At 42.2% G+C, this 25,972-nt stretch overlaps 1 protein-coding gene across 1 annotated transcript in view; it reads right to left on the bottom strand.

Annotated features, from left to right (window-relative positions):
- Positions 1-8,535: 8,535 nt before the first annotated feature.
- atad1b (ATPase family AAA domain containing 1b) overlaps positions 8,536-25,972 on the bottom strand; it is a 58,419-nt gene continuing 40,982 nt past the window's right edge. The window contains exons 6-10 of the mRNA XM_038821563.1: positions 21,763-21,869; positions 19,744-19,833; positions 14,977-15,027; positions 12,868-13,004; positions 8,536-9,349 (exon numbers count right to left, since the gene is read on the bottom strand). Coding sequence (XP_038677491.1) covers positions 9,229-9,349; positions 12,868-13,004; positions 14,977-15,027; positions 19,744-19,833; positions 21,763-21,869 — 506 coding nt within the window. The 3' untranslated portion in view covers positions 8,536-9,228. The remainder of the gene's footprint in view (positions 9,350-12,867; positions 13,005-14,976; positions 15,028-19,743; positions 19,834-21,762; positions 21,870-25,972) is intronic.

Below are 25,972 nucleotides of genomic sequence, written 5' to 3'. Positions count from 1 at the left end.
GGAGAAGTATTAATAGGAAACAAAGAAACGGCAGAGGAACTGAACAGTTACTTTGCATTAGCCTTCACGGTGGAAGACACCAGTGGGATACAAGAGCTCCAGAAGAATCAGGGGGCAGAGGTGAGTGTAGCGGCCATCACTAAAGAGAAGGTTCTGGGAAAACTGAAAGGTCTGAAGATGGAGAAATCATCTGGACTGGATGGACTACACTCCAGGTTCTGAAGGACATAGCTGAGGAGATTGTGGAGGCATTGATGGTGATATTTTAGGAATTACTGAAGGCAGAGAGGAACCCAGAGGACCGGAAAGTAGCTAAAATAACCGCCAGTTAAGAAGGGAGGGAGGCAGGGGCAGCACAGTTGTGCAGTGGTTAGCACTGCTGCCTCACGGCCCCGAGGGCCCAGGTTCAATCCTGTCCAGGGTCACTGCCCGTGTGGAGTTTGAATATTCTCCCCTTGTTTGCGTGGGTTTCACTCCCACAACCTAAAAGATGTCCAGGTAGATGGATTGGCCACACTAAATTGTCCCTTAATTGGAAAAAATGAATTGGGTATTCTAAATTTATTAAAAATAATTTTAAAAATTAAAAAGAGAGGGAGGCAGAAGATGGGAAATTATAGGCCAGTTAGCCTGACTTCGGTTATTGGGAAGATTTTAGACTATTATTAAAGATGAGATTGCGCTGTACTTGGAAGTGAATGATAAAATAGGACTGAGTCAGCAAGGCTTCAGCAAGGGGAGGTCATGCCTGACAAATCTGTTAAGAGTTCTTTGAGGAGATAACAAGGATGCTTGACAAAAGAGAACCAGTGGACGTGATTTATTTAGGTTTCCAAAAGGCCTTTGATAAGGTGCCATATAGGGCATTGTTAAATAATAAGAGCCCATGGTGTTAAGGGCAAGATCCTGGCATGGATAGAGGATTGGCTGACTGACAGAGAGTGGGGATAAAGAGGGCTTTTTCAGGAGGGCAGCCGGTGACTAGTGGTGTGCCTCAGGGATCGATGCTGGGACCACAACTTTTCACAATATACATTGACGATTTGGAAGAAGGAACTGAAGGCTCTGTTGCTAAGTTTGCAGATAATACAAAGGTATGAAGAGCGACAGGTAGAATTGAGGAAGCGGAGGGCTGCAGAAGGACTTGGACAGGCTAGGAGAGTGGGCAAAGAAGTGGCAGATGGAAAACAATGTGGAAAAGTGTGAGCTTATGCACTTTGGAAGGAGGAATGGAGGCATAGACTATTTTTTAAATGGGGAAATACTTAGGAAATCAGAAGCACAAAGGGACTTGGGAGTCCTAGTTCAAAATTCTCTTCAGATTAACGTGCAGGTTCAATCGGCAGTTAGGAAGGCAAATGCACTGTTAGCATTCATGTCAAGAGAGCTGGAATACAAGAGCAGAGATGTACTTCTGAGGCTGTATAAGGCTCTGGCCAGACCCTATTTGGAGTATTGTGAGCAGTTTTGGGACCCGTATCCAAGGAAGGATGTGTTGGCCTTGGAAAGGATCCAGAGGAGGATCACAAGAATGATCCCTGGAATGAAGAGCTTGTCATATGAGGAACGTTTGAGGACTCTTGAGTTTGTACTCATTGGAGTTTAGAAGAATGAGGGGGGGGGGGGGTGGTGTGTGGATCTTATTGAAACTTAAAAGGATACTGCGAAGCCTGGGTAGAGTGGACATGGAGAAGATGTTTCAACTAGTAGGAAAAACAAGAACCAGAGGGCACAATCTCTGACTTAAGGGTCGATCCTTTATAACAAGAGATGAGGAGGAATATCTTCAGCCAGAGGGTGGAGAATCTGTGGAACTCTTTCCCGCAGAAGGCTGTGGAGTGTCTTTAAGACAGAGATAGATAGGTTCTTGATTAATAAGGGGATCAGGGGATATGGGGAACAGGCAGGAGAATGGGGATAAGAAAAATATCAGCCATGATTGAATGGCAGAGCAGACTTGATGGGCCGAGTGGTCTAAGAACATAAGAACTAGGAGCCGGAGTAGACCATCTGGCCCCTCGAGCCTGCTCCGCCATTCAATGAGATCATGGCTGATCTTTTTGGACTCAGCTCCACTTTCCGGCCCGAACACCATAACCTTTAATCCCTTTATTCTTCAAAAAACTATCTATCTTTACCTTAAAAACATTTAATGAAGGAGCCTCAACTGCTTCACTGGGCAATTCCATAGATTCACAACCCTTTGGGTGAAAAAGTTCCTCCTAAACTCAGTCCTAAATCTACTTCCCTTTATTCTGAGGCTATGTCCCCTAATTCTGCTTTCACCCGCCAGTGGAAACAACCTGCCCGCATCTATCCTATCTATTCCTTTCATAATTTTATATGTTTCTATAAGATCCCCCCCGCTTCCTTCTAAATTCTAATGAGTACAGTCCTAGTCTACTCAACCTCTCCTCATAATCCAACCCCTTCAGCTCTGGGATTAACCTAGTGAATCTCCTCTGCACACCCTCCAGCGCCAGTATGTCCTTTCTCAGGTAAGGAGACCAAAACGTAACACAATGCTCCAGGTGTGGCCTCACTCACACCTTATACAATTGCCGCATAACCTCCCTAGCCTTAAACTCCCTCCCTCTAGCAATGAAGGACAAAATTCCATTTGTATTTTTAGTCACCTGTTGCACCTGTAAACCAACTTTTTGCGACTCATACACTAGCACTCCCAGGTCTCTCTGCATGTTTTAATATTTTATAATTTAAATAATAATCCCTTTTGCTATTATTCCTACCAAAATGTATAACGTTACATTTGTCAACATTGTATTCCATCTTCCAGTCCCTAGCCCATTCACTTATCCTATCCAAATCCCTCTGCAGACGTCCGGTGTCCTCTGCACTTTTGCTTTACCACTCATCTTAGTGTCGTCTGTAAACTTGGACACATTGCCCTTGGTCCCCAACTCCAAATCATCTATGTAAATTGTGAACAATCGTGGGCCCAACATTGATCCCTGCGGGACACCACTAGCTACTGATTGCCAACCAGCGAAACACCCATTAATCCCCACTCTTTGCTTTCTATTAATTAACCATTCCTCTATCCATGCTACTACTTTACCCTTAATGCCATGCATCTTTATCTGATGCAGCAATCTTTTGTGTGGCACCTTGTCTAATTCTGCTATGTCTTATGGTGTTGTGCAACCCTCTCCCTAACAGTAGTGTGGGTGCACCTGTAACACAAGACTGCAGCAGTTCAAGGAGGCCGCACACCACCACCTTCTTGAGGGCAATCAGGGATGCAGGGATGGGCAATAAATGCAGGCCTACCCACTGACGCTCACATCGCATGAATAAATATTAAAAGAATTTTTCCACTTTTGCAACGTTGCAGTGATTTACTTCCTTCTGCTGGGTAAAATGATTTTGAGGGGGCTGGGTTTGGCAGTGCCAACATTGTTTGACAGAGGTGTAAGTGCACTGGGATTAAACGTACCTAGCTTCACATCAACTGGCCATTTGACTCAAGAGATTCTCCAGTATGGGAAATGGATTGCCCAATTGGTATCACATAATGCCTGCTTTCAAATAGTCATGAAGTTGAACAAAGAATCATCTGCAATTTGTCTGCTTCTGAAACCTGTCAAACCCCCATCAGTTGTTTCCCTAGTCATCGATAGGGCTACAGGCCTTCCAAAATGCCATAAAATCCTAGATCCTATTAGTGATCAAATAGCTTAGCTGAGGGTTCATTACTATACAATGCACCCAGTACCTTCCAATGCATGGAGTACTGATGGGCCCCAAACCACTTCCATATTCTCCTTTTTCAGTGTTCCAAGTCCATTTTATTTCTAGCTATGAGCCTTATGTTCCCAATGGCCAGCCCTTGTTAGTGTACAAGCTGTAAATCTTGGGGTCTCCTAAACATACCTGGGCAGCACGATAGCACAGTAGTTAGCACTGTTGCTTCACAGTGCCAGGGTCAATTCCCAGCTTGGGTCACTGTCTGTGAGGAGTTTGCACATTCTCCCCGTGTCTGTGTGGGTTTCCTCCCACAAGTCTCGAAAGACGTGCTTGTTAGGTGAATTGGGCATTCTGAATTCTCCCTGTGTACCTGAACAGGTACCGGAGTGGCGACAAGGGGCTTTTCACAGTAACTTCATTGCAGTGTTAACGTTAGCTTATTTGTGACAACAGCTTATTTGTGACAACAGTAAGAAGTCTTACAACACCAGGTTAAAGTCCAACAGGTTTGTTTCAAACACGAGCTTTCGGAGCACTGAGGAAGGAGCAGTGCTCCGAAAGCTAGTGTTTGAAACAAACCTGTTGGACTTTAACCTGGTGTTGTAAGACTTCTTACAGGAATCTAGGGTGCATCTGTTGACACCTCCAGGAAACTCTGCTCTGGATTATATTAGAGTGTGATCCCACTGAGACTGAATCAGCAGACAGGACTAGAAAATATCTATGAAAAATAAGTTTAGGGTAACTGTGGAAAACAACAAGGAGCAAAAATAATTCTTTAGACAGGACCAATCTAACCAGGATGAGAATGGATCTATTTGGCTCATGTAAATTAGTATCAAAGTTTAGCAGGCAGAACTGAGGAAGGAGCAGTGCTCCGAAAGTTCGTGTTTGAAATAAACCTGTTGGACTTTAACCTGGTGTTGTAAGACTTCTTACTGTGCTCACCCCAGTCCAACGCCAGCATCTCCACATCATTTGTGACAAGATTATACAAAAAAAATTATAAAACATACATCATTTACACGTACTACTTGCAGGCAACAATTTGTTTTATAATAATATTTATTAGTGTCACAAGTAAACTTACATTATTAACACTGCAATGAAGTTACTGTGAATCCAGATTGTCCAATTGTAACAAGCACGTCTTTCGGGACTTGTGGGAGGAAACTGGAGCACCCGGAGGAAACCCATGCATACAGGGGGAGAACACGCACTCTGCCAGTGGCCTAACTGGGAACTGAACCCGGTCCCTGGCGCTGTGAAGCAACAGCGTTAACTACTGTGCTACCATGCCACCCAAAGCTGATCAGCACGATCAGCTAGCCAGCCACTTTCTATTTCCTGCCAGACAGCGACCACATTCTCAGTTTCCTCTCAAGCTTCCATGTTTTCCTCAGCAGCCTTTCCGAGGCTGTATTTTCATATGCTTTCTCGACTCTTGCTTGATATCCTAGACTTTAAAAAGGCAAGACACAAAATATGGAATGCTTGGGTAAAGGATCATGTGAGGCACTAAAACATGGAGTATAGAAGTGAATGGGTTACTAAGAGAGAATTATAGACAAAGAAAAAAAGTGAATGAGTTAAAGTAGGAAAGAAGACAACTGCAAAAGGCAAATTTTGTTTTATTTTTCCTCAAAAAACAATGGCAGATTAGCTCTACTGTATAAAGCCAAAGGTTGCAGAATATACTTTTGTTTATTCTTCTACTGTGGGCAAGGCTACAGATTATCTGCTATCAGGTACAACACTTCAGGAGCAAATTTTTACTGTAGGTGCAAATACACAAAGTGGTCACAAAAACAAATAAATTTTCATATTGCACGGTGCATGAGAATATTGGGGAATTCCAAAGGAATGTTCGGGATTATTTGGAATTGCATAGTTTTCCAAATTTTGTCAACGTAATCTATTCTTCTCCCAAGTGCCCAGCTCTTCTGATGACTTAAACAGAAACTCTTGTTGAATAATTTTCTACCTGTGGATATTCACAAGATTTTGTACAGCAATGCTAAGGATTTTAAAAAAAGATTGTAATATAAGTTTGTAAACGGCAACTTATGGTATTTTCTATGTTACTTTCCCCTTTTCAACAAACTTTTCATCAATTAAAGAGTTTCAACAAGCAGAGAGCACAATCTTCCCAAAGGGAACAAAGTCCCCAAGTGAGCGTGTTTAGCTGCATGTTTCCCAGCACTTGCAGTGCCAAGAAACACACGGCCATTCAAAGTAACTCACTTTGAAGAAGGCACTTGAACGGGGTACGCGCGGCCGAGGCTGCACATAGCCGTGCTTTTTACAATGGGGAGCTCCACTCGCCGGAACTCCCAGTTGTAGCGAGAGATCATGGCGTCCCGATCTCCGAAGCCCCCAAAAGAATCCCCGACCTTTCTCCGCCCCCCAGCCCGAACACAACATGGGAGGTTCCCCTCCACCCCAAACACACACTGGGCAATCCCAACTCCGATCATGCGCCCACAACAAATGCCAGCTGGCACCTTGGCAGTGCCCCTTATCAGCGCCAGGCTGGCAGCCAGGTGGCACTGGCAGGGTAGCCAGGTGGCACCAGCAGTGCCAGGAACCAGCCCGCCCAAAGGACATACAGCTAGGAGCCTTCAATCCCCTTGGAGATCCCGAATGCCGTTCCATCTGGTCCCCAGAACCAGTACCAAATAGTGCTCGTCCGAAGACCCCGAGGCAAAGGTATTGAATCCCCAAGCCTCAGGTACCTTGGAAATCTTCACATTAGAGTAAGGCTTACCACATTGCTCTGATATGCAACTGCATTGCTCCGATATGCAGATTTGCCAAAAAGTGACCCAGCCCATTGTGGGAGGGATTCCCCTTACAATGTATCATGAGATTGCGTTGAATCTCATGAGGCGTTGCGAGCCGGGTAGTTCCTGGGAGCGGGGTCTCCTGACTTTCACCGGTCACGCTGCGCCATGGTGAGCTGCTTTTCAGCCGCAGCGTGGCCAGACGATCGCACCAAGAATCTCCCATAAACTGGATCTTTATTTTATGCTCTGTATGGATTAAAGCAACTCAGGTCTAACAATTAACACTGATTGTGATAAACTGCTGATATCAACCATGCTCTCCTTTCACCTCACAGGACTAAGTATTACACTACTGGACCACTGAAAGTGTATTGGTCAGATGTATTTATAGATCACAATATCAGAAACAAAAATACTAGTTAAGATGCCAGACAATATTATCCAATGTTTGTTTATTAAATCAACCATCTAAAGACAGCGTCCATAGTTTTAACAGCTCCTGATAGCAAGTTATTCTAAACCTAACTATGATATTATATACATATTTATAAATGGAGACCCTTTTGGAGATGTAAAAAATAAAAATGGAACCCACTAGAAAACCTCTGGATACATTTTGCTCTGAAGTGCAAAGCTTTTTCTGTGCCATAATTAGGCAAACAAAAAAATTAAGTCAGTAACTCCTCAGAAACCAATGAAGAATGGCCAAGAAACCATTTTGCTTTTCGGTCAGGCGCAATTCTTCTCAGCCAGGCGTCTTTAAAAAAAGGACAAATTGCATTTTTTAGGAAAGCAACACCAAGATGAACTTGCATGACATAATCCTGCAGAAAATTCCATGAAGGGGAGAAAAGATAATGGGCTGTATTTTGAGCAGCTATACAGAGACATGAATCACCAAAGATATATTTAGCACAGACATGAACATTGAATAAGTTGGCATGGGCTTAATCCCTGCAGCAAGTCACCTGTATTGGCTATCCACAGACTATAACTACCACAGAACAAAGGACAGTTCACACAGACGTACCATGACAATTGGCTAGTGCCGCTCTTAAAATGGACTTAACCTATCCTAATAAAACCACAAGACAGACATTTCTATTTTCATTTGTGTTTCACACTGTTCCTGACAGTCCATTTGAAGACTAATTTCATTGCTGTATTGGAATTAATTCCCAGCAACATCTATGTCATATATCTTTAACCAGCATATACACAAGGGTTATTCAGACTCAATCGACTTGAAATAGGCCAGATTGAAATGACTAACAGTGTAATATATCAAATAATAAAAACAGAGTTAATTCTAAATCAAAAACTCACTTTGATCTCCCCATCAGGATCAAAATTTGAAAATGTTGAAATCCTTGGAACTTAGGAAACCGGATAATTTGATGTTATGGGGTTTGTTTACTTCAAGCAACCAGCAACTGTTACTGGGGCAAATCTCAACTAAGCGTACACTAACTGGTAATTTAAAAAAAATTATCACAGAGAAAGAAAATTTAAATTAACCAGATTCAAACGATTTAATACACTGATGGTGGACTTGAAATTGAAACTACAACACTTGATCTAGTGCAAGCTCTATAACTGCAGCTATCTACTATAAATACATTGGCAGGTCTTACCCAATATGCACTTAAGATTCTTTTCATATACATATTAATGGTGTTTCATTATCTGCCCCAACAGTCATTTGTGGCCAAACGATCGATGTTCTAATAAACTTAATATTAAAAAGGTTCTTACAAAATCCCCCTTTATCCTGTTAATTGTGCGCTGGTCATAAACAGCCAATATGTAGACTCAATCCTTCATTTTGTTTTGAAAAGCTCTATTAGTTGCCCCATACTTACTTCAATTGCAATAACAAAATGTTAAACCTCTCTTCCTAAATATATAAAACAATGTTGTGTTCACTTGAGCTCTTGTAAAAGGTTTTCATTTCTGAAATAGTGCTTATGTGCAAGGACTCAAAATGCTTTGTACAAAGCTTAAGATATCCTTGAAAAATATAGTGACAAACAGTAGTCAGTATATTTGAACACCTTGATGATAATGAACAGATAAAAAATACAATATGTGACAGACTTTAGACATTTATTTACATTGAACCATAAAATAAAAAATACATTTAAAAAGCATAACCATCCTAGATATAATTAAATTAAAAAACAAACATGGCTATGGCTCAACCAAATGTCAGAAACTGCTTTGAATAGTTTTCATATTATTTATTCAGTTTTAGAGCTCTTAAGTGCTCTCTGATTCATTATTAAATGATGCAGATTGCAGTGCAACCGGTCAGTACTTTCATTGTGTCTTAAAAAACCACTCGAGTTCCCCTCACTGTATTTATATCATTCAAGTAGTTTTCTTCCAATATTAAATCTTAAACAATGATACCAATGCATTCACTATCAGTACTAATATACAGAAATTCCTAGTATATGTATATGCACAAGCCCCAGTCAAGAGGAATTACACAAATAGTTCGGTGTAAAGATTTCTGTGAATATGGACCTGAAGAACTAGTGGATGGGTGATATTAAATTCACAGAAATACAATTTGAGAAACAACTCCATCCCACTCCAATCTCCCCCCACCCCCCATCTTTTCCCAAATGCAGCTCCATTAGTTAGCAGAGAGATAGCCATCATTCAGCCAAGTCACCCAGTAAAAATACAGCTCAATTTGTCCTTGGTAACTCGGCAGGTATGTTTACCCTCAGTCTACACCGAGGTGTTCTTGCAAGTCATTCAAAGTAGTAGCTCCCTTCGATTTTCGCATCTTCACTATTGCCCTTTGGAGGTCCTGTTGTTTGATGGGTCGCAGTTTGTCCTTATTACTATTGAAACAGACACAGAAACAGCATTAACAGTCATCACGGATACGTTAAATGAAGAAGCATTTGCTTATTCTGTACGTGAATAACTAGAATAGATTGTGAACAAAGTTTTTTTCTGCTCACTGGAACAAAATTCTGTGTTCCTATTTGGTCCTTTGTATCAGAATATGATTTCCAGCACGGCTTGTGCTGTGATACATGACCATTACCAATAATCATTAATAGGACAAGGGCAGCAGATACATGAAAACACCACCACCTAGAAGATTCCTGCCAAGCCACTCACCATCCTGACTTTGAACTGTATTGCCGTTCCTTCACTGTTGCTGGGTCAAAATCGTGGAAGCTCTAACAGCACTGTGGGTGTACCTACACCACAAGGACTGCAGCGGTTCAAGGCGGCAGCTCGTCGCCACCTTCTTGTGGGCAATTAGGGATGGGCAATAGATGCTGGCCTAGCTAGCAAAGCCCACAGCCCTTGAACAAATTTTTAAAAAATAAATTTCTGATAGTCAAATTGTATCCAAAACAAACTATTCCAAGCACCATGTGAGCAGTGGAGGATTGAGGGCCCATCCTGGTTCACATCTCTTCTATCTGGGTTGCAATTAACATAATGAAAGGAGAAACAGGATCAGGTTATTTGTGGGTGGTATTGCACAAATTACAGTTTATTAAGCTTCATTACATAAAGGGCAGCTCTAGCGGGGGAAGCAGCGGCATTTCTCTACTTTCATCAAGTTTAAAAAACAATTTTCAAATTATAGATTTATATTTTGCACATCATTGGTGGGGGCTTATCGCAATGCGAAATGAAGGCACACAACTTTAATACAGATAAACAAATAGATAACAAAGCTGTCATTGAGAATTCAACATAGTTTTTCAGGCACCACACATTCACTTCAAACCATCAAGCCCTATACCTGACCTAGAAATGTCAGCACAACCAAAGGATGTATAATTTATGATCATCCTCAGCAACTGGTTGCAGAGTGTGAGGTATCACAAAACTTAGTAACACGGAAATGTTATGATCAAGTATCCAATATTCCCGCAGAAACTTTGTCTTGTTATGGGCCAGGGTTTAGAGAACCCCAAAGTGTATCATGGAGTTCAGCTGACCCACAATGTTTAATAGATTGTGGTATGGGGAGCACATGGTCCATTCTACAGGTGTGGTACAGCAGAAATGGAAAAGTATTTTTTAAAGCAAAACAATGTTTATTCTATGAACTCAAGTTAACCTTTTTAAAACATACAGTGAACATCTTAGCAACCATTAATTAAAATACAACACCCAAAGAATACAACACTAAGGAATCCGTTAAGCTTTCCTTTTAACATCCATAAGACTTAAAACACCTTTTACCAGAAGCATAGAACATAGAACAGTACAGCACAGAACAGGCCCTTCGGCCCTCAATGTTGTGCCGAGCCATGATCACCCTACTCAAACCCACGTATCCACCCTATACCCATAACCCAACAACCCCCCCCTTAACCTTACTTTTATTAGGACACTACGGGCAATTTAGCATGGCCAATCCACCTAACTCACACATCTTTGGACTGTGGGAGGAAACCGGAGCACCCGGAGGAAACCCACGCACACAGGGGGAGGACGTGCAGACTCCACACAGACAGTGACCCAACCGGGAATCGAACCTGGGACCCTGGAGCTGTGAAGCATTTATGCTAACCACCATGCTACCCTGCTGCCCCATATTAGGTTTACATTCACTACTGAGAACATTTATAATCCTGAATTCACCATATGATCAAGTGATAGTCTTTTCATGGCAGAGAGATCAACAATATACCTGCTCTGTCTGGCTTCAGCTCCAGCACTGAAAATGAAACTAAAACACACCCTGCAGCAAACAGCCTAAAACAAAAGTCAAAAGCTGACAGACAGCCCAGCTCCACCCACACTCTGACATCACTGATAAATAGCCATTTCTTAAAGGTACATTTCTTAAGCACCCATTTCTTAAAGGTGCTCTCACATGACAGTCTATTCTGTGATCTAAACAAATTGATGGAAACCATGCTCTCAGACATGGCAGTCTGAGTAACAGTGAAAAGAGATGGATAGAACGAGAAAGATAGTGCGAGAGAGAAAATGTGAGAAAGGAAACAAGAACTGAAAATAAAGTACACAAAAAAAGTAATGAGAAGAATAAAGAAAATCAGAGAGAAAAACGATAAAGTGTGTGATACTTCAATGTCACTAAGTAATTAACAAACAGAAGCTGTTCAGACATATGTTGCTTGTCAAGAACCATTTATTAAGTGATCATTAATTAATCTCTCAATGTCAACAGCATTAATATCAGTTTACTAAACAAAAGGAGCGTAAACAAATTGTAGTTGCAGGAATCTTGACTTCAATATTAGTTTGAGAATTTTGCAAGAAATCATTAAATTGTGTTCTCAGTTAGTGAAATTGCACAATTCAAGAGCTTCAAAGAACAATCACTACTTGAAGGTTTAAAAGACTGTTAATGGGGCTGGTTTAGCACAGGGCTAAATCGCTGGCTTTGAAAGTAGACCAAGGCAGGCCAGCAGCACGGTTCAATTGCCGTACCAGCCTCCCCAAACAGGCGCCGGAATGTGGCGACTAGGGGCTTTTCACAGTAACTTCACTTGAAACCTACTTGTGACAATAAGCGATTTTCATTTCAAAATATTAAACAAGTACTGATTCACAGCCTGAAAGAGCTATTTTATTTGCTGTGCACAATCTAACGATTCATACTGTGGTTATATTCAGGGCCCTGATGTTAACAGTGCTAAAGGCATGACTGATAGGATGTATACATTAGCTGAAAACAAAATTGCTGGTACCCCAAGTTCCCATCATCCTGCTCAGATAATTCAACATTCATTGTACAGTTGGTGAATGAAATTGTTTGGCTCTCAGACTGGGAATTGTACAACCAGAAAGCACAACAGCGCCTATACTTCCGCAAGAAACGAAGGATATTTGGCATGTTCACATTGACACTTACCAACTATTACAGGTGCACCTATCTGGCTGCATCACAGCCTGGTATGGCAACTGCTCGGGTCAATCACATTAACCTGCCTCCCATCCACTGACTCTATCTACAACTCCCGCTCCCTTGGGCATCATAATCAAAGACCCCTCTCACCCGGCTTACTCACTCTTCCAATTTCTACCATCAGACAGGAGATACAAAAGTCTGAGAACACGCATGGGCATGGACAGATTGAAAAACAGCTTCTTCCCCGCTGTTACCAGATTCCTAAATGACCCTCTTATGGACTGATCTGATTAATACTACATTCGATGTTTCACCCGATGCCGGTGTCTATGTATTTACATTGTGTACCTTGTGTTTCCCTATTACGTGTTTTCTTTTCACGTACTAAATGATCTGTTTGAGGTGCATGCAGAAAAATACTTCTCATTGTGACAATAAATAAATCCATCCATCTGTTTAAACGCTACACTAAAAACGACACCTTAACTAGACACGATTTATACCAACCTTTCCTCCTCATCAGAGCCATGCACATAATCTCGGACACAAAACATGGCAGCATCTCTGCAGAGTTCTTTCAGGTCACTCCCTGAAAAGCCATTGGTTTCCTTTGCAATTTCACTCAAGTTCAAGCACCGGTCCACCTATTAACAGGAAACAGAATACAGTTTATACGGGGTTTAAATTTCATTTCAGAAGTGACTAGCATACGAAAGAAGTTGATTCATTTTCAAACTGGAGGTCAGTGGGTCTGGCTGCCGACATATTAGCGTATTGCACCTCTATACAGTGGCAGAATGCCTATGCGCCATCGCCCAAAGTAAGCTTTCAACTAAAGCTCGTGATGCCAAAGAGACTTCTTATGGTTGCATGCTTTCTCACAGGAGGATGGGGAGAGAAAGGAATCAACCTACACACCTGGCAGAGAGATGAATAGTCAGTTGACCAGGTATGAAAACAGAATTCAAAATGAGTGCGTGGATAACCTGAAACTTGAAGACAAATGGAAACATCCCGAGGGGCAAAAATTTGTTTTCAACAAATAGAATCAACACCCAGGAATGTCAAACAGCGTGAGTGAATGCAATGCCTTCCGCAATTCGAGATTCACACACAGCCCAAGGACCAAGAAACTATGCAAAGCTGGAAACAGTCAGAGGATTTGAATAGGATTTGAAGTATTAGGATTTAAAAGTGAATGCATAGAGGGGCAGGGGGTCAATATAAATCAAGAGAATGAATTGCATGCTGGTTTTGTCAGATGGAAATATGATAACTGATTATTTGACAAACTGAAGTTAATGGAACAGAAAATGGAAAACCAGCAAGAACTATTTTGGAGAAGTATAATTGCAAAATTATGGGGTGAGCCAATTCTGGAAAGGTGTTATTGGTTAACAATACAATGTTACAAAAATACACACCTGTGAAGCTCTTGACCTATAGATTCTTAACACTTGAGTTCTCAACTTCGACTGAGACAAATAAACAGGAATTACTCTGCATTTTATCCAAGTTAAGAGTTCAGAACAAGCAGACTAGACCACAAGTCAGAGATAATGGGTGGGATTGTCCTCCCTTCTCATAGAGTGTTTTGTGGTGGCAAGAGGTGGCCCGCTGTTGGGCATCGGCTGCAGTGCCTCATAGATGTACACACTGAAAACATGGTGTGTTGGTGGTGGAGGGAGTTGCTGTGGTATCAATTAAACAGGCTCTTTGTCCTGGAAGGGATAGTTTCTTCAGTGCTGTTGCAGATGCACTTATCCAGACAAACTCCTCCAGCCATAAAAACCTCTTGGATATTTGTATTCCTCTAATTCCAGCCTCTTGAGCATTTCTGATTTTAATCGTTTATAATTGGTGATCTTGCCTTCAGCTGCCTAGGCCCTAAAATTTATTCCCTAAATCTCTCCGCCTCTCTATCTTGCTTTCCTTCATTAAGATTCTCCTTAAAACCGACCTCAAGCTTATGGTAATCTGCCCCAATCCCTCCATATATGGTTCATTTTCTCTTGTACTGCCCTCCGTTGTGCTCATTGAGATGTTTTATTGCATTAAAGCCACTACATAATTAGCTGTTTTTATGGAGTCTGATTGGCAGACTGTTGCTTGACTAGCCTGTGGGATAGCTCTCCCAATTTTAGCACATGTTCCTAGACGTTAGTGAGGAGAAATTTGCAGCGTTGATGGATCTTGATGTGTTAATGCCATGAAGTCTGATGTTCAACTGAGTGGCTTGCTTGGCCATTTCAGAGGGAAGTTAAGTGTCTACCACATTGCTGTGAATTTGGAGTCATACACAGACGACAGCAGATTCCCTTCCTGAATGGACATCAATGAATTAGATGGATTTTTAAAACAACTGGTAGTTTGAGATTCAAACTCATGTCTCCAGATCATGAGTTTAGGCCTCGTCCCGTGGCTTGCTTTCTAAACCATGACCTGGGAAGATAATAAAGAAATAATAAATCTCTCAACCATCACGAGAGGCCTTTGGAGGCTTATTTATGTGTTATATGATAAAAGAATCTAAACCCAACCCAATTTGGAAAACATTTGGCAATCCAACTAAAAGCATGGAGTCAATTTTAATTCCTTTTGCTGCAAGCCACATACCTCTTCGTTTCGTAGAATTAAATCCAGAATTGAATTCCGTTGCTCAATATTCTGTTAAATAAAGAACAAATTTAGTACTTCCTCGGTATGGGAAAATAATACAACATAGAAAAAAATACGGATATTGGTTCATGTCATCCAGAAACAGAAGAGGGCAATTTTGTTCAGTTTAGCTCAGACAACCTTGTTGGCTTATCACTATATCCTTTGAATTTTGTACAAGTTCAATATGACCACACTTTGATCTTTTATGTTGTCAAATACCACCTAAAATCCACCTTTTTTATGGCCGTGTCCAATTGTATTGCCACTTTTAATGACCAGTTTAAATGGCAAAATCTCTTACTCCTCTAAACTATTTATATTCTTACCATTTAAGTTAAAACGGTTTCCTCACTATCAAAATGTATTGCTTTTCATTTTTCTGCATCGGTCAACTCTGAACCCATCTTGATGGTCTTCCTATGTCCTGTTACAGATTTAAAAAGTGGGTTGCTGCTGTGCAAATTCTAGACAGTACACATTGTTGCCACTGTGCATCAGTGATGGATGGGTCGCCAATTATGCGGCTGCATTGTCCTGGACGGTGCTGAGCTTCCCAAGTATTTTTGGAGCTGCACTCATCCAGGCAACTGGAGAGTATTCTATCACACTCCAGACATGTACATGGTCTACATATGTCCTGTTACAATCCTAGTTGATGTTACTATGGGTGGTCAGGGGCCAGAGCAGAACTCCGGCTCAATAACTTTTGTTTTCTGTTTAAAGTCATGGATGAACAAAGTCGCACGACTACCGATTAAATTTTAACAAAATAATAAAATCTTTATTAAACAAGAAAAGATTAACTATAATATGCCACTACTTCACCTAGACTTCATCTTTGCAGATATACACAGATTTGTATGGTTAACACAAGTTACAAGAAATATATTTTCCTCCAATGTTCTCAGTAAGGACACAGTCCCTGTAAACCAATAGGCTAACTGTGGTCAGACACACCACTCTATGACACCAACTGACAGATGTCACCCTTCTCTGGATTTCTCATCAAATCCCCCCAGATGCTTGTCTCAGTGCGAACCAACTGATCTCACTGGAACTCTACTTTCCCCAAACAAATCTTTCTCTTGGATGCCATTACCAAGGATCCACCTCCAGGATTTCAATCTCTCCTTTTAGTATTCCTCTGTTTTAGGTTGACATGTGCATTCAACCTTACGCACAATCTTTTAGGTACCCTGCCATGTTAATAGAACATTACTGCTTCAAAACAGGCTGAATTAATGTTAAAAGTCATTATGAAGGATGTTATGGAAGGGTACTTGGAAAAATTAGAAACAATCAGGTGGAACAGGTCCTTGTTCAACTTCTTGTTCTTTGTTTCTTTAACTTAACGATCTTCCTGAGACAAGCTTTTGCCCCAACTCCCTGGTTTCTGGGACTTTCTTTTGTTCTTTTGGGAAGTTTGCTCTTCGCAGCTCCCCTATCCTGTCCAGCTTCTCCTGGCTCTAGCTTACAACTAACTGAAAAGTTCCTTCGGGCCTAGGGCAGTCATGGTTGCTGAGAAACAGCCAGGTAGTCCTTTAAATCCTGTTTGCTTTTATGTCATAAATCCTCATTACCATGCATGCAACTAAACCAATAGAATGTAGCAAGCCTTTCAAATACAGAAACACAAAATTAACTTAAACGCTATACCTTATCTCTGAGCCCACAAATTGAAAAATAGCATTGTTAGGAAGCTATGTCAAAAGCCCGAACCGTGTCATCAGCTAATATTTTCTTAAATTTTTACAGTGCCCAATTCATGTTTTCCAATTAAGGGGCCATTTAGCATGGCCAATCCCCCAACCTGCATATCTTTGGGTTGTGGGAGTAAAATCCACGCAAATACGGGGAGAATGTGCAAACTCCACAGACAGTGACCCGGAGGCGGGATTGAACCCGGGTCCTCGGTGCATTAGGCAGCAGTGCTAACCACTGTGCCACTGCTGCGCTGCCCGTCATCAGCTAATTAATTGTACGTTTCAGTACATACAGATTGCAACGCATGTGCTAATTATTATTATTTTTTTAATTTAAAGTACCCAATTTCCCCCCCCCAGTTAAGGGGCAATTTAGCATGACCAATCCACCTACTCATCTTTAGGTTGTGGGGGCGAGACCCATGCAGACATGGGGAAGCATGTGCTATTTATTAATGATGCAACTGCTTTCTTAATACTTTCACAGGATGTGGGTGTCACTGGCCAGGCCATCATTTTCTTTGCCCATCAATAATTGCTCTCGAGAGGGCAGCATGGTGATGTAAAATCATGAAAAATAATAATAATTAGCACATGCGTTACAATCTGTATGTATTGAAACGTACAATTAATTAGCTGATGACGGGCTGCCTGATGGCGACGAGGTCCCAGGTTCGATCCCAGTTCTGGGTCAGTGTGTGGAGTTTGCACATTCTCCCGTGTTTGCGTGGGTTTCACTCCCACAACCCAAAGATGTGCAATGTAGGTGGATTGAACATGCTAAATTGCCCCTTAATTGAAAAAAATGAATTGGGTACACTAAATTTATTTTTTTTAATAAATAAATAAATAAATAATTGCTCTTGAGAAGTTGATACTGAACTACCTTCCTGGACTGCTTTGTAGATACACCCACATTGGTGTTATGGAAGGAGATCCAGGATTTTGGCCTAGCAACAGTGAAAGAATGGTGATATAATTCCAAGTCAGGGTGGTGTGTGACTTGGTGGTGTTTTCTAAGCATTTGCTGCCTCGTTCTTTCAGGCAGTAGAAGTCACAAGCTTAGAAGGTGCTGTCAAAGGGACCTTGGTGAGTTGCTGTTGTGCAAATTGTAGATGGTACACACCGCTGCCACTGTGTATCAGTGACAGATAGGTGTCAATTATGCAGCTACTTCGTCCTGGACGGTGTTGAGCTCCTCAAGTGTTTTTAGAGCGGCACTCATCCAGGCAAGTGGAGAGTATTCCATCACACTCCAGACTTGTGCAATTTAGATGGTGGACAGTGAGGTGGTGAGTTACTTCCACACAATTCCCAGCCTCTTGACCTGCTCTTGTAGCCACAGTACTTATATGTCTGGTCCAGTTCAGTTTCTGGTCAATGGTAACCCCCAGCATGTTGATATTCTTTGATGGGGAAGGAATGCAGATGCATTGTTGTATTTATTACATGGAGGCAAGAATGGTTTTGTCCGATAAAAATCCTGAAGCTTTGAAGCAATTGTTTAAAATAAGAAATTATGTCCCTGTACGTCTTGCCGTTGCAACACATCCACCCTTGACAGTAACCAAAATCAATCCCAAATCCAAGTCAAGATCATAGTTTTAACATTTCTTTTTGATTGCACCTTTTAACGACTTGCTCATGGCAACAGTTAAAAGGAGTGCAATTTATGCTTATTTCTAACATTTCATCAACATCTAAACAACTTGCATTGGAAATGCAGAGTTTACATTTTTTTTTTAGGTCATGTAGCCCATTTATTCCAAAAGTTCTCAAACAATCCAAAATCACAGAAACATTCAGATTATGCTGGCATATCCTTGGGAAGGAATTACAGTTTAATGCTGCTTTAAAAAGTAGCTCAATGTGATTGAATACCAGATATACCGGGTGTTGCTAACCTGTTTTGATGAGAGCTCAAGCCCCATCTCGAACCACAAACCATGCTGTACTCTCTCTGTTGCCTTCATTTATAACTGTTTCAAACTTCCCCAAAATGCAAGGAAACTTTCTGCTCCACATCTCTGAGCACCTTCTGTATTCCTTGCTTCCTTCTGTACACTATCCCCCATAATTTTTTTTACATTAAAATTAAATGGCAGGAGGGCACAATTTCCTGATTTGCTCTCCTGACACCGAAGCAGAAAATCTCACTGCAAAGATCCAAAGTGTCCCCACCAATGCCTGAATGGGGGACGACGACAATAATTCAACAATAATTCAACTTTCTCAATGTCCTAATCCAGATCTGCTTTCCAAATGGTTTTATCTGCATATCTTTCTTTTGTCCTACATTCCTGACCCTCAATTAACCACCCGTTAAATCATAGTGTTTATTCTTATCATTGTTGATTCATCTTGTCTCCAAAGTATCAACATGTCCCAAGCTAATTTGTCTCATTAAATCCACAGCCAGTTTTGCAATGTGGCAATGATGTGAGAAATACATAATTTCATCCACCACAAGCTAGTTAGATTTGCCCTAATATTTAGCAAAATGCAACCTTGCAGTCCAAATTTGTAAATTAGATCTGCCTCAAACGTATTTCTCACATCATTGCCAATTCAATTCAAATTCCTAATTTTAAACCGGCAGTCATCATGGAAAAGTAAAATCATGGTGCCATTGACATCCCTTGGCGCAAGCAAGCTTTATTTACAGAGATTCTTAGCAACGGTTCACAGGATTTGTTTACTTCTTTAACAGGAAGAATATGAAATCGTGAAACTAATTTGTTATCTGCTTCCTCTCTAGTTCTGGATAATATTGTTTTCTCCTAGTTTAGCAACTCGTCAGTCAGTCAATACACTCCAAAAGTGAATGTGTTATGGAAATAAGCTATTCGCTAAATGCAATCAGATTTTCCCCAACAATGTTGCCTTTCAGAGATCTTGCATTTTTGAAATTAATACACAAATCACTCCAAACATTCTCTGTTATCACCACCTGTAGAATCTATTGAAAAGTTTGGATTAATCATTAGTCCAACAGCATTATACCTGTAGCTGTACTTACAGGTTGCTTTATGTGAAATCTTGTTGGCATCCGTCGCAATATGGCAGAGTCAAGATCTTGTGGCCTGTTTGTAGCGCCCATCACAATCACCTAATAAAACAGGTATTAGGCATTGAATACAACATGGATTTTTTAAATTAAAAAAACAGTATGGATCTAAAGGTTAATATGCACAAATCTCTACTCCCACCCTTTCTCCAAAATACAAGTCTTTAATGGAAGCACAATTCCAGCAGGTAAATTATTTATTGAATTATGTCATTAATAGAAATTGTAGACTATATATTTAAAACTGAATTCATACCCTGAAGCAAATTACTTCATTTTTATAGTTCAGACATAGCAAGCAAAGGGGGAAATTAATTTAGTTACACATTCTTACTCCTGGAAATAATTGTAAATTTACAGTTTTTATTGGGAAACCAAGTGCACACATATGCTGCATTAATAATGAATTGAAATAACAGGAGATAGATTGTCAAGAGCTCTCTTACTTTTGAAAAGTAACTCATCTAATCATGTTACTTATATTGCTCAAATGAAAATAATTCCTATATGGGATTCCCAGATGGCTCAGCAAGTTTACCCCATGTGTGACTCAGCTGAATTCCCAGATTTAATGAGTGGGGGCAAAATTAGGCAAGTTTTTGATTCTCGCTATTCAGAAACTCCTGCTGCAAGCGTGCAACAATGGATGTCAGGTGAAGCCAGGCTAGAAGAGCTTGGCTGTGATAGTCCAATGGTTGAATACCAGCACTTACCCGTAAGGCTCATATAAGGCTCATATACGGATAATGATCACTTAAGTGAGCCAGTGGTGGTAAGGAGTCAACAACTTCAAGTAAGGAGAATGCAGAGATTCTAATTACCAATGTGTTGAAAAAAGAGCATTAATTTTTCAAAGTCACACACCAAATAATAATAAAATGTGGAACAAAATTGAACTATTTGAATGTTACAGACAATAATACATATTTTTTAAATGGCAGTCGACACTGGACCACAATTGCAATTACTGATTAAAGGATAACAGAAGCACGTGGGTTATTATACTCATGTGTTAAACAATAAGGGAAACATTGGGGGGGGGGGGGGGGGAGGGGGGGAGACGATGACTATGTTTGTTTATTTAATTTTAATTTATTTTTAAGTTCTCTTGTTGGGGTTGGGGGGGGGGGGGGGGGGGATATGATACATGCGTTGATACGGTCTGGGGGGTGTTACAGTTGTTATGGGTTATTTTGTTGCATTTCATTGTTTGTTGTTATATTTTATATTTTCTGTAAAAAATTCCAATAAAAATTATTTTTAAAAAAAATAAGGGAAACATTTTCACTCATTCTGTGCAGTCTACAGCCTGTAACTTGTACAGCAGGGGGCAATAACCTGTTTTACCGCTGAATGATGCCAAATTGCAAATGTTAGTGGAAATAGATTTCAACAATGTGACAACTTTAACCAATTACATCAATCATTAAGCTCAAAGACATAATAATCTATGTACAACACAATAATATTTTATCATAAAACTCTGCACTTATAATCTTGTTAACATAATAAAAGTCCTAAAGTACTTCAGGAAATGGAAAATTAACATTACACAGTAGAAGAGAAGGGAGATGGCTAAAAGCAGAGTTAGATGCATGTTTAGAGAGAGAGAGAGCAAGACAGCTACGTGAACATATTTGCGAGAGATTTCCAGAATGTCAAGCAATGATAGGCAAAACACTAACCAAAAAGGGGCCTGGTAGTAAGATTGCAAAAGACGTGGCATGGCGACAGGACAATTTTTAAACAAGGATGAAGATCTTAAGTTAAATGCATTGGGAAATGGAGAGTCAATGGAGGGAGGCAAGGACATGGAAATAAGACTTGGTGCAAGATAGAATTCAAATAACACAGTTATGAAGTTAAGAGTATGTGTAGGACGGAGCACAGAAGACAAGCAAGGAATGAACTTGGTAAGTCAAGCCTACAGGTGACAAAAAGATGCAAGTTATCAACATTAAAATCAAATACCTGACAGTTGAAGTCAGTATCAAGACCATCCCAAAGGCTCATGAACTGAGCTTTCATCATCGCTGTAGCTTCATGATCCGAGCTGGACCGACTGCGCAAAAAAGAATCTGAGGAATAAGTATAAATCGCTCATCAATAAATATTTACCGTCATAGCTTTGCCACTTCTAATTTTCAAATCTGCATTGGTAAAACTGAACCAATTTCCCCTTTAATCAACTAGAATCTTGGAATTTACAGTGCAGAAAGAGGCTATTAGGCCCATCGAGTCTGCACTGGCCCTTGGAAAGAGCAGCCGACCCAAGCCCACACCTCCACCCTAACCTGCACATCTTTGGACTGTGGGAGGAAACCGCAGCACCCGGAGGAAACCCACGCAGACACGGGGAGAAAGTGCAGATTCAGCACAGTGACCCAAGCCGGGAATCGAACATGGGACCCTGGAGCTGTGAAGCAACTGTGCTACCATGCTGTCCTTATGGAAGTGTCTAAAAGTACCAAATTTATTCCTGAGGGCAGAGCTATTAAGGGAATGGCGAAGGCTACAGACTAAGTTTAGGGTGTTGTCCACAGGTAAGGCTGTGGAGCAGCTTAGGAAGGCGAGGGGTGCGATTTATGAGCACGGGGAGAAAGCCAGCAGAATGCTGGCACAGCAACTGAGGAAGAGGGAAGCGGCCAGGGAAATAGGGAAGGTAGTCGACAGGGGGTGAAAAACTTGGTAGGGGATTCGGCGGGGCTGAACAATGTGTTCAGGGGCTTCTATAGCAAGCTTTACTTCTCGGAACCCCCCGCCCCACCCCGGGGCAGGTGGGGATGAAACACTTTCTGGATGAACTGACCTTCCCAAAAGTGGACAGGGGATTGGTAGACGGGTTGGGGGCCCCGATCAGAACTGAAGAAATATTGGTGGGCTTGAGGGCCACGCAATCGGGTAAAGCCCTGGGGCCAGATGGGTATCCGGTGGAGTTTTACAAAAACTTCTCAGAGATAGTGGGGCCGGGGCTGGCCTGGAGTTTTAATGAAGCAATAGACAGAGGGGTGTTATCCCCGACGATGTCACAGGCCACCATCTCCCCGATATTGAAACGGGACAAAGACCCGGAGGCATATGGGTCCTATAGGCCGATCTCTCTGCTCAACGTAGATGCTAAAATTCTGGCCAAGCTCTTGGCGGCTCGGATTGAAGACTGTGTGCCAGACATCATTATGGAAGATCAAACTGGGTTCGTCAAGGGCAGGCAGCTGGTGGCCAACCTAAGAAGGCTGCTGAATGTGATCATGATGCCCCCGGAGAGTAAGGAGGTAGAGGTAGTTGTGGCAATGGATGCTAAGAAGGCTTTCGACCGGGTTGAGTGGGACTATCTATGGGAGGTGCTGGGACGTTTTGGGTTCGGGGAGGGCTTTATTGACTGGGTCAGACTGTTGTACCAGGCTCCGGAGGGGAGTGTGAGGATGAACAGAACGACTTCTGACCATTTCAGACTGTACAGTGGGACAAGGCAGGGGTGTCCCCTCTCCCCACTGCTGTTTGCGTTAGCAAAAGAGCCTCTGGCAATTGCCCCAAGAACTTCTAGAGGCTGGAAAGGGCTGGTACGGGGGAGGGGGTTGAACACAGTTTCATTATATGCCGTCGACCTGCTCTGATACATCACGGATTCAGTGGCTGGGATGGATGAAATCATGGGAATCCTGAAGGAATTCGGCCGGTTCTCGGGGTACAAACTGAACATGGCAAAGAATGAGTTGTTTGTAGTCCAGGCGAGGGGCTAGGAGGGTAGGTTGAGGGGGCTGCCGTTCAGGTTAGTGGGGGACAGTTTTAGATACTTAGGGATACAGGTGGCGCGGGACTGGGGTCGTCTGCACAAGTTGAACTTGACTCGGTTGGTGGAGCAAATGAGAGTAGAGTTTCGGAGGTGGGATGTGCTCCCACTGACACTAGCGGGGAGAGTGCCGACGGTTAAAACGATGATCCTCCAGAGATTCCTGTTCGCTTTCCCCATTTTCATTCCGCGGTCTTTTTTCAAGAAGGTTAATAAAATGATTATGGGATTTGTGGGCGGTAAAGTCCCCGCAGCGGAAGAAAGTGATGCTCGAGACGAACCGAGGGGAAGGGGGGCTGGTGCTGCCAAACTTCACTAAATACTACTGGGCGGATTGAGGCCGCTTCGTGCAGGGGGATTAGCTTGGCAGCCCTGGTTACGGCGCCCCGGTCGCTCCCGCCGGCACGGTACTCCACCAGCCCTATAGTGGTGGTGACTTTGCGGATCTGGGGCCAATGGAGAAGGCATGTGGGGGAAATGGGAGCATCAGTTTGGTCCCCAATTTGCGACAATCACCGGTTTGCCCCGGGCAATATGGACGGTGGGTTCTGAGCATGGCGGAGGGCTGGGATCGAGAGGATGGGGGATTTGTTCTTGGAAGGGAGCTTCCCGAGCATGAGGGCGTTAGAGGAGAAATTTGGGCTGGCGAGAGGGAATGAGTTCAGGTACCTGCAGATGCGGGACTTTCTACACAGACAGATTCCGTCCTTCCCACGCCTGCCACTCAGGGGGATCCAGGACAGGGTAGTGTCCAGTGGATGGGTGGGGGAGGGGAGGGTCTCGGATATATATAAAGAACTTATAGGAGCGGAGGGAGCTCAGAGGCGAGATAGAAGAGGGCTTATGGGCGGAAGCGTTGAGCAGGACAGAGGCCACATGACAGTGGCCCGGATGAGGACATTTTTCGGATTGGAGGACAGGTGCGCCAGATGTTCGGGAGGGCCGGCGAACCATGTCCACATGTTTTGGGCATGTCCAAAACTCAGTGGGTATTGGCAGGGGTTCGCAGATGTTATGTCCCGGGTACTGAAAACAGGGGTGGTGATGAGTCCAGAGGCGACTATTTTTGGGGTTTCGGAGGACCCGTGAGTCCAGGGGTAGAGAGAGGCTGACGTTCTGGCCTTTGCTTCCCTGGTAGCCCGGCGACGAATTCTGCTGGCATGGAGGGACTCAAAACCTCCGAAGTCGGAGGCCTGGCTATCAGATATGGCGAGCTTTCTCGGTCTGGAGAAGATAAAGTTCGCTTTGAGAAAGTCGCTGTATGGGTTCGCTCGGAGGTGGCTACCATTTATCGACTTCTTCGCGGAAAATTAATCATCAGCGGTGGGGGGTGGTTAGGGTAACGTAGGTTTGGGGGCCAGTTAGGCTGGTCCATGTGGGAGGGGAGCTGGGTTTTTTGCACTGTAATGATTGTTTTTTGCACTGTTTTATATTATTGTTCTTTATTGTGCCAAAATGTCTTAATAAAGTTGTTTATCAAAAAAAAGTACCAGATTTATATAGTAATAAAAATCTTTATTGTCACAAGTAGGCCTACATTAACACTGCAATGAAGTTACTGTGAAAAGCCCCATGGATCATGGGAATATAAAATAGTTAAGTGCACAGGAGGCCCTTCAACCTGTTGTGTCCATGCTGGTTTTCTCCAAGAACTACTCACTAGCCCCACTCCACTGCTCTTCCCTTGTAGCTCTGCAAATCTTTTTCAGATAATTGTCCAATTCCCTTTTGAAAGCCATGGTTGAGTCTGCCTTCACAAATCTCAAGCAATGTATTACGTATCCTAACCATCTGCTGCGTAAAAAGTTGTTCCCTCATGTTGCTCTTGCTTCTTCCAATAACCCTGATTCAGTGTCTTCTTGCTCTTTACCCTTCTGCCAGTGGGAATATTTTCTCCATAACTAAGCTGTCCACACCCCCGCGATTCTGAATATCGCAAACAAATCTTCTCTCAACCCATTCTCCCCAGAGGGAGAACGACCCAAGTTTCTCCATGTGACAGTTCCTCGTCCCTGGAACCATTGTTGTAAATAATTTCTGCACCTTCTTCAATTGCTTCACATCCTTACTAAAGGGCATTGTCCCAAATGGGACACAATGCTCCAACTGAGGCCGAACCAGTGTTACTCAAACTACTGTGCTTTTATACTCTATGCTTCTATAAAGCACAATATACCGTATACTTTTTGAACAGCTTTTTTAACCCATCCTGCTATCTGCAATTTGTGTACATATTCATTGGTCCCGTTGCTTTTGCACCTACTTGAGAATTATATAGTTTTATCGTAAACATATTGATCTCTTCCTTCCTACCAAAATGTATCACTTCATACTTCTCTGCATTAAATTCCACATGTCCTCTTGAAGTTTATCACATCCTTTTCCCAGTTC

Source organism: Scyliorhinus canicula, chromosome 16, assembly GCF_902713615.1.
Source record: "Scyliorhinus canicula chromosome 16, sScyCan1.1, whole genome shotgun sequence".
Lineage (NCBI taxonomy): Eukaryota > Metazoa > Chordata > Chondrichthyes > Carcharhiniformes > Scyliorhinidae > Scyliorhinus > Scyliorhinus canicula.
Note: the sequence above shows the minus strand (reverse complement) of the source record. Positions and strands in the feature narration are given on the sequence as shown.